The sequence below is a fragment of the Xenopus laevis genome, chromosome 3L, assembly GCF_017654675.1.
Source record: "Xenopus laevis strain J_2021 chromosome 3L, Xenopus_laevis_v10.1, whole genome shotgun sequence".
NCBI classification, from domain to species: Eukaryota; Metazoa; Chordata; class Amphibia; order Anura; family Pipidae; genus Xenopus; species Xenopus laevis.
In genome coordinates, this window is record NC_054375.1 from 150,885,767 (window position 1) to 150,895,804 (window position 10,038).

Here is a 10,038-nt window from a genome sequence, read left to right on the forward strand (position 1 = left end):
CGCTCGAACTTCCTGTCGAGCACGTCATTTACGGATGCAAATGCGCCATTTTGCTGGAGAGGAGCCGATTCCTTTGCTCTCCATCTTGGTGCAGGCGCAAGTACTAAATTAATGGCGTTAAAGTAATGGCGTTAAAGCAAATAAGATATCATCCCTGACCCTGTAGCTGTTTGCTGTTCCCAGTATTCACTTCAGGGACAGATGTAACTGTTGGAGCCCTAAATATAAAAGTTCTGCCTTGTACTGATTGAGTACAGCTGCACCACGTGGTCAGTTTTACTAACAGACAGGGAGGGTTCTTCACTAGCCAGTGCTCAGGCTGAGCCTATAACATATAAAGACACAAGGCTGCAGGCTGAGTTATACAGGGAACTTTGAGTATCACTCGTGTATTATAAGGGATAATGTACCCCCTACTGTAAATGATAAGGATATTAGAAGTCACTGAGGGGTTGTTCTGTGACCATATAAAGGCACAAGGCTGCAGGCTGAGTTATACAGGGAACTCTGAGTATCACTCATGTATTATAAGGGATAATGTACCCCCTACTGTAAATGATAAGGATATTAGAAGTCACTGAGGGGTTGTTCTGTGACCATATAAAGGCACAAGGCTGCAGGCTGAGTTATACAGGGAACTCTGAGTATCACTCATGTATTATAAGGGATAATGCACCCCCTACTGTAAATGATAAGGATATTAGAAGTCACTGAGGGGTTGTTCTGTGACCATATAAAGACACAAGGCTGCAGGCTGAGTTATACAGGGAACTCGGAGTATCACTCATGTATTATAAGGGATAATGTACCCCCTACTGTAAATGATAAGGATATTAGAAGTCACTGAGGGGTTCTGTGACCATATAAAGGCACAAGGCTGCAGGCTGAGTTATACATGGAACTGAGACTGTATCACTTGTGTATTATAAGGGATAATGTACCCCCTACTGTAAATGATAAGGATATTAGAAGTCACTGAGGGGTTGTTCTGTGACCATATAAAGGCACAAGGCTGCAGGCTGAGTTATACAGGGAACTCTGAGTATCACTCATGTATTAAAAGGGATAATGTACCCCCTACTGTAAATGATAAGGATATTAGAAGTCACTGAGGGGTTTTTCTGTGACCATATAAAAGCACAAGTCTGCAGGCTGAGTTATACAGGGAACTCTGAGTATCACTCATGTATTAAAAGGGATAATGTACCCCCTACTGTAAATGATAAGGATATTAGGAGTCACTGAGGGGTTCTGTGATAATTTAAAGGCACAAGGCCAAAACCAAGTGACATGATACAATACATATTATTTATTATGAAGTAGAACCTGATGCATTTGGATTTGACATGTTTTTTGCAGTCTCATATAGACAAAGGGAGTAATGTTTTCTCAAATTTTACGTTTACCCAGAATTTACTCCAATTCGAAACCGTCCCCTGGGAAACTTAAAATCGGGGTTCTACTATAATACACACATTTCAATATGTCACGTAAATGACATCACTAAACACTGATTACAACTGATGACATCACCGTGTAGAAGGTAATCTGTTAGATAATATTCATTGGTTTTGTGTATTCTGCTTGTGAATATTTCCACCTCAAACTTTGACCCCTTAGTGAGTAAAGTAGGGAAGAAAAGGGCAATAATGGCCAAAACAGAGGAGCAAATATGTCATCACTACACGTCATGGGCTCCATTTGTATCTATTAATAAAGAACATAAAGAAACATAAAGGACACAGAACAAAACGTCGCCTTCACAGTGGCAGATCGAAATGATTTTATTACAAAACATTGGCCCTTTAAGAGTGACAGAAGAACAGGCAGTTAAGTGCAGGTACAGATTCCCTCTCCTGTTCTTGGTCATTTCGTTGGGTCAGTTCCAGGCTGACTAAACCAACTTGTACCTTCCCCTGATTCTCACTGTCCCTTTGTTAGTCCGTCTTTCAGCTCCTCTGGTTTAAAGACCCCACGCTCTGTTATTATCCCAGTGATCAGCTCATGGGGGGTGACATCAAAAGCAGGATTCCACACATCAATTCCTGCAGGAACAAAAGGAAAGAATAAGGAATGGCAGAGCCAAAATCATTGTCTGCTCAGAAACCTGTAGCCTGTCCTATAACTGTGAGGACAGACTATCTCTATTAAATTGCCTCCCTGGGACACTGTAATGTCACCTGGTCTGGGTTTAATCTCTCATAGAAATTAAATAACACCGACATCATACTCACATGTGATTGACACTGACTGTAATAGGAAGAAATCCAGGACAATTATTGTGCTTAATATTAACCCAGAACTGTGAAATCCTTATAATTTACAGTAGAAGGTACATTATCCCTTATAATACATGAGTGATACTCAGAGTTCCCCGTATAACTCAGCCTGCAGCCTTGTGCCTTTATATGGTCACAGAACAACCCCTCAGTGACTTCTAATATCCTTATCATTTACAGTAGGGGGTACATTATCCCTTATAATACATGAGTGATACTCAGAGTTCCCTGTATAACTCAGCCTGCAGCCTTGTGCCTTTATATGGTCACAGAACAACCCCTCAGTGACTTCTAATATCCTTATCATTTACAGTAGGGGGTACATTATCCCTTATAATACATGAGTGATACTCAGAGTTCCCTGTATAACTCAGCCTGCAGCCTTGTGCCTTTATATGGTCACAGAACAACCCTCAGTGACTTCTAATATCCTTATCATTTACAGTAGGGGGTACATTATCCCTTATAATACATGAGTGATACTCAGAATTCCCTGTATAACTCAGCCTGCAGCCTTGTGTCTTTATATGGTCACAGAACAACCCCTCAGTGACTTCTAATATCCTTATCATTTACAGTAGGGGGTACATTATCCCTTATAATACATGAGTGATACTCAGAGTTCCCTGTATAACTCAGCCTGCAGCCTTGTGTCTTTATATGGTCACAGAACAACCCCTCAGTGACTTCTAATATCCTTATCATTTACAGTAGGGGGTACATTATCCCTTATAATACATGAGTGATACTCAGAGTTCCCTGTATAACTCAGCCTGCAGCCTTGTGCCTTTATATGGTCACAGAACCACTCAGTGACTTCTAATATCCTTATATTTTTCAAAGAGGGTATATCATTCCCTATCAAAACTGTATTTTATATTTTTATAAGTGTGCATAACTTTCCTATGATGTATAAAGGGAGGATATTAGTCTGACATGAGATGCGCTCATTACTTGCTGAGGGTGGTTACATTTAGGGATGCACCGAATTCACTTTTTGGGATTCGGCCGAATCCTTCGTGAACGATTTGGCCGAATACTGAATCCGAATTTGCATATGCAAATTAGGGACGGAGAAGGAAAAGGTGGGGAAAATGTTTTTTACTTCCTTGTTTTGTGACAAAAAGTCATGTGATTTTCCTTCTCACACCTAATTTACACACGCAAATTAGGATTCGGTTCGGCCATGCACAAGGATGCGGCCGAATCCTGCTGAAACAGGTTGAATTTTGGATTCAGTGCATCCCTAGTTACATTATTCACTCACCTGGTGCTGCTATTCTGATGCCATTGATATCTGTTAGCTCATGGCTGGGCCTCTCCTCTATCACAATGCTGCCTCCTGTTGGCAGGCTGAGGTCACATGAAGTGCTGGGTGCAGCCACATAGAAAGGGATTCCGTGATATTTGGCAATGATGGCCAACTGGTATGTGCCAATTTTATTGGCTGTATCTCCATTTGCAACCACCCGGTCTGCGCCCACCACAACAGCTGAGGATAGAATAAAAACAGGTAGAAGACATAACCATACAATGTGCAGATCAGAATCAGAGGTGGTCGGGATATACGTACCAGTAACCTTGCGTTCCCTCATAGTGACAGAGGCCATGCTGTCTGTGATGAGAGTGGCTGGGATCTTCTCATACACCAGTTCATAAGCCGTGAGTCTGGAGCCCTGGTTGTACGGACGGGTCTCTGTACAGAAAACGTGAGAGAGGCGACCAAGTGCATGGAGGGAGCGCACCACACCTACACCAGTGCGGGAGGAACAGGGTAAGAAAGCGAGTTGTCTGCCGATATAGGAAAGTCAGCTTTAAAGGAATAGTTCAGTGTGAAAATAAAAACTGGGTAAATAGATAGGCTGTGCAAAATAAAAAATGTTTCTAATATAGTTAGTTAGCCAAAAATGTAATATATAAAGACTGGAGTGAACAGATGTCTAATAAAACAGCCAGAATCCAACTTCCTGCTTTTCAGCTCTATAACTCTGAGTTAGTCAGCGACTTGAAGGGGGGCCACATGGTACATTTCTGTTCAGTGAGTTTGTAATTGATCCTCAGCATTCAGCTCAGATTCAAAAGCAACAGATATGACCCATGTGGCCCACCCTCAAGTCTCTGATTGGTTACTGCCTGGTAACCAGGGTAACCAGTTAGTGTAAACCAAGAGAGCTGAAAAGCAGGAAGTTGGGTTCTGACAGACAAGTTATACATCAAATCACTCCAGCCATTATACATTACATTTTTGGCTAACGAACTATATTAGAAACATTTTTTATTTTGCACAGCCTATCTATTTACCCAGTTTTTATTTTTACACTGAACAATTCCTTTAAGAGCGAGAGAAAGGAGCCATGTATAACAGCATGACTTTCCCACACACTAAATTAGAGGTGTGAAAGATTACTTTTAGTATGTTATAAAAACTTTTCAATTGGTCTTCATTATATATTTTTAATTATTTTAATTATTTGCCTTTTTCTTCTGACTCTTTCCAGCTTTCAAATGGGGGGGGTCACTGACCCCATCTAAAAAAAACAAATGCTCTGTAAGGCTACACATTTGGCTGGTTATTTATTAGAAGGGGCTGTTCACCTTCCAAACACTTTTTTTCAGTTCAATTGTTTTCAGATTGTTCCCCAGAAATAAAAACCTTTTAAATTGCTTTCTAAATTTTATTATTTACAGTTTTTTTCAAAAATCTAAGTTTAAAGTTGAATGTCCCTGTCTATGGTGTTTGAGTCTGACAGCTCAGTAATTCAGGTGCAGATTCTACAATTTTGCAACATTTAGTTGATCCATTTCTCAGTGGCATCTCTGGAGTATTAGTAACTATTGTATCAATTCTAACAGCTGTCTGTAATGAAGCTCAGAGATTCTGTTCAGCAGGGACAAACATGAAAAGTATCAGTTTATAGTGTCAGTGAGCCCACCACATATTAGAAAACTGTTACACATAGAAAATAGAAAGTCATTGGAAAAAGTCTTTATTTCTGGTTAACTATCTGAAACCAACTGAACTGAAAAAAGTTTTGGCAGGTGAACAGCCCCTTTAAAATCTGAATGCATTTTTATTACTCATCTTTCTATTCAGGCCTCTCATTCTTATTCCAGTCTCTTATTTAAATCAACGCATGGTTGCTGGGGTAATTTGGACCCTAGCGACCGTATTGCTGAAACTGCAAGCTGCTGAATAAAAAGCTGAATAACTAAAAAACCACAAATAATAAAAAGTGAAAACAAATTGCAAATTGTCTCAGAATATTATGCTCTTCATCATACTAAAACTTAATCTAAAGGTGAACAATCCCTTTTACACACATCCACCAATAAGAATAAGCTTTTACTAGTCCATTGCAATCTGACTAATGAAATCTACTATCTGATTGGCCATGGCTATAGGTTATTACACTTTGCAATGCAGAGGGAAAAGAAGTCAAGGTTTATAAACGGCCAGCCATACGCTTCAAAACAGATAAACCCTTTGCTTATCGGAGTCTCACCAAGTGCAGTGCCATAGCCTGCGGTGGCCAGCGAGCCAGTATTGCAGTGAGTCAGCATACAGACTTTCTCTGTTGGTCCTGCCTTCTCCAGTATGTGCTTAGCGCCAAAGTCCCCAATCATCTGATTGTCCTCCACGTCCTTCTTCAGGAGAGATTCTGCCCATTGAACCACACTGAGAGACAGAGGGAAAAATGGGATATGTAGGAATTTTAAGAATTACACTGCCCATCCCTGGTGTAGGGCCAATTCCTGACGAACCTTTCAGTCAGCCGTTGGCTAGTGGCTCCTGGTTTGTCAGCCTCCTCGGCCAGGAATGCATTGAGTTCATCCGCTGCCTTCTTCATATTAACGGCCGTGGGGCGGGCACTCACCAAGTGATGTAGAGACTCGCGGACAAATGTGATGAGGCTGGGCACATCCTGGCATGGTTTGGTGGTCAGTTCCACTGCCAAGCTTAGCACCCCAACAATGGCGATAGCTGGAGCCCCACGAACCTAAAGGCAAACCAGAATCAGACATGCCTGAATCATAAGGGTATGGGTGCGCAACTATGTATTATAACTACAGTAAAGCAGTGGGCAGTGATAGTATTCATGGGTGCCAAGCGCAAGGATGTGGGTGCAAGCAGTCACTTGGGGATAAAGATTGAGCGTTCCCTGGCAGTGATAGTATTCATGGGTGCCAAGCGTAAGGATGTGGGTGCAAGCAGTCACTTGGGGATAAAGATTGAGCGTTCCCTGGCAGTGATAGTATTCATGGGTGCCAAGCGCAAGGATGTGGGTGCAAAGCAGTCACTTGGGGTTAAAGATTGAGCGTTCCCTGGCAGTGATAGTATTCATGGTGCCAAGCGTAAGGATGTGGGTGCAAGCAGTCACTTGGGGATAAGGACTGAGCTGATGTTCCCTGCAATCCCTGGCAGGAGTGTAATTACAGAAAAAACAGACCCTGAGGCTGCAGAGGGGCCCAGGAGACAGGCCTGGACTGGCAATCTGTGGGTTCTGGCAAATGCCAGAAGGGCTGCTATAAGGTCCCATAGAAAGCACCTGAAATGCCAGTTTATTTTAATTCTCAATCCGGCCCTGCCAGGAGGCATAGGGGCCCTATATGATACACAATTTCTATAAATAACAGTAAAACAGATGAACCTGTAGACACTCTGTGGGGCCCAGTAAATTCTAGTTACGCCACTTTATTGAGGGGTAAGTGGCCCATTCAGGTGGCTTTCTGAGAAATATATTCCACCGATACTACTAATTTATCCCTTCAAAAACAACGGCTCCTTAGTCATGCATTGCATCGGCTCGAGCACAAAACCAAGTTCAGAGCAAGAGCCCAATAGTCTCCTCAGAGTGGTCTGGGATGTGCCATTTTAGCTGAGTTCTCTTTATAAAAGACAAAACACTGAGGGTCATATAGTGAGTACATAACAGGCTGTGATGCTGTACCCTTATAGTATAAAACCAGCTCAGAAAATGTTTGTGAGGAAGAAATCTCAACTAAAACACTAACAACTTCCCAGCATGCACCGCGTTCCCGCCCTTTGCCCTCATACAGCGTCAAATGGAAAGCCACGCCCACACGGGAATCCTAAGCACGCCCATAGTACGCATGCGCACTAGACTAGAACTTCTGCTCGCTTTTCCCTTGCCTTCATTGTTCGGATGGCGTCGGCTCCCTGCTGTACCCCCGTGACGGGCTCATACTCGCTCTTGTGCGGGAGAAGCAATTGGTTCAACACCTGCAGGGAGCCGCGGCTATACCGCACCGATTCCAGAGACATGATGGCGACGTCACTACCGGGGGTGGGGTTACAGAGGAAGCCCACTGCTGCTCAAGGGGGAAGGTTGTGTGATAGGGGAGGCGGGCAGGGAGACCCGGAAGAACGTGAGGCACGTGGTCGTGGGCCCGGCTGCAGGTTTCTAGTGTTAGTGGGGCTCATTTATAATAAACACTGGACACATTTGCTCCTGGGCAGTAACCCCAAACAACCAATCAGTGATCAGCTTTTTATTCCACAGGTTGAACACTGAAATCAATCATCTGATTGGTTGCCATGAGTTACTGGCCAGGAGCAAATTTGCCCAGTGTTTATAGATGAGCCCCAGTGTGTTGTTATTGCTTGAGTATAGTAACAATTCCCTCTGCACCTCTCCTGTTCGGAAGGCGAGCGGTATGGTTGCTAGGTACATTGAATTTATCCTAGCAACCAGTTGTACTGCAAGACTGTATGTCAGCGAGATCCCTGAATAGAAACCAAGCCTTAGAATAAATGTGTATTTTGCTTCCTAGTATAATATCTAGCTAGCTGGTTACTCTTCAGGCTGCAGAGAGCCAAATCATTTAAAGGAGACATTTTGTGCACAAAATAAGAATGTACCAGTGCATTATACTCATTTAGATATAGAAAAATTGTGCTTAAAAAAGTAGTGTTTCAGGCTGATTTATTGAATATTTCTGCAAAAAAAAAAAACTAACAATCACTCCCTTCCACTTCCACCTCCCTGAATTCCAAGGCTGTGCACTCAGCTCACTGCACTGTTGGACAAGAACCAATCAGCAGCTAGCAGGACCTGATAGGGAACTGAAGCTTGACTGCATGTGTGATTGCAGGGCTGTGATTGGCTGTCCCCCTTGGACACACCCACTCCTCATTTGAAACACAAACGGGGAGCAGAGAACATCTATAGGGAGCTCCAATAAAGGGGGTATTTTTAAAAATAATATACATTTTTAGCACCTTGTAAAAGCACCACCATATATTACTCATAATTGCCTACAAAAATATATATTTTTTTCATTTATCCTATATGTCTCTAACAGTCCCACAAAAGAACTGCAAAGTAATTCATTTAGACACACAGACATGTCTCCTAGCAGCCCTTGTAATAAAGGCCTATGGGACACGTGTAACAGGTAGGGTTGCCACCTGGCCGGTGAAAATGATGATTGATCCCCAATGTTATTAATAGGGAATAAAGATAAATATATAGGAAGGTCAGTGATCCCAATGTTATTAATAGGGAATAAAGATAAATATATAGGAAGGTCAGTGATCCCAATGTTATTAATAGGGAATAAAGATAAATATATAGGAAGGTCAGTGATCCCAATGTTATTAATAGGGAATAAAGATAAATATATAGGAAGGTCAGTGATCCCAATGTTATTAATAGGGAATAAAGATAAATATATAGGAAGGTCAGTGATCCCAATGTTATTAATAGGGAATAAAGATAAATATATAGGAAGGTCAGTGATCCCAATGTTATTAATAGGGAATAAAGATAAATATATAGGAAGGTCAGTGATCCCAATGTTATTAATAGGGAATAAAGATAAATATATAGGAAGGTCAGTGATCCCAATGTTATTAATAGGGAATAAAGATAAATATATAGGAAGGTCAGTGATCCCAATGTTATTAATAGGGGAAAAAGAGTCGTGCTCAGCAGTGCAGAGGGAATTGCCTGCTCTCATGTATGTATGTATGATAATTAATATAGTCAATGTTTCCCAGAATGCTGCTGTCCCAGCTCGCTGCAGTGTTAGTACATACATTACACAGGAGCAGCAGTCATCAAGGGAATGGAAACCCTCACAACTAATGGATGTACAATTATTCCCCTTGCATTCATTTTAAAGCGGCTGCTCACCTTTATGATAAAGGGGTGGTTCACAATTAAGTTAGTTTAGTACGTTATAGAATTCTAAGTACATTTTAATTGGTCTTCATTTTTTTTTTAGTTATTTCCTTTTGTCTTGTCCTTTTTTCCAGCTTTCAAATGGGGGTCACTGACCCCATCGAAAAAACAAATCCTCTGTAAGACTACAGATGTATTGTTACTTTTTATTACTCTTTCTATTCAGGCCTCTCCTATCCATATTCCTGTCCCTTATACAAATCAATGCATGGTTGCTAGGGTAGTTTGGACCCTAGCAACCAGATCACCAATATTGCAAACTGGAGAGCTACTGAAGAAAGCTAAAGTAAAAACATATTTGCAAACCATCTCCAAATATCACACTCTACACCATACTTACAGTTTAAAGGAGAAGGAAAGCTACGGAGGCATTTTATTGCCAATAGATTAGCTGCAATAGTGCAAGCTAGAATGCTATATTTATTCTGTAGAATGTTTTACCATACCTGAGAAAAAAGCTCTATAAACTCTGTTTGTTTAGGATAGGAGCTGCAGTATTAACATGGTGTGACATCACTTCCTGCCCGAGTCTCTCCCTGCTCTGGGCTCAGATT

General features: G+C 41.7%; 1 protein-coding gene across 1 annotated transcript; it reads right to left on the reverse strand.

Annotated features, from left to right (window-relative positions):
• Positions 1 to 1,768: 1,768 nt before the first annotated feature.
• On the reverse strand, positions 1,769 to 7,593 carry mri1.L (methylthioribose-1-phosphate isomerase 1 L homeolog). The gene is given in 6 exon segments (NM_001096607.1): positions 1,769 to 2,045; positions 3,547 to 3,771; positions 3,853 to 4,029; positions 5,783 to 5,955; positions 6,042 to 6,277; positions 7,432 to 7,593. Coding segments are annotated over 6 exon segments (1,065 nt in total). The 5' UTR covers positions 7,564 to 7,593; the 3' UTR covers positions 1,769 to 1,923.
• Between the last annotated feature and the right edge of the window lie 2,445 nt (positions 7,594 to 10,038).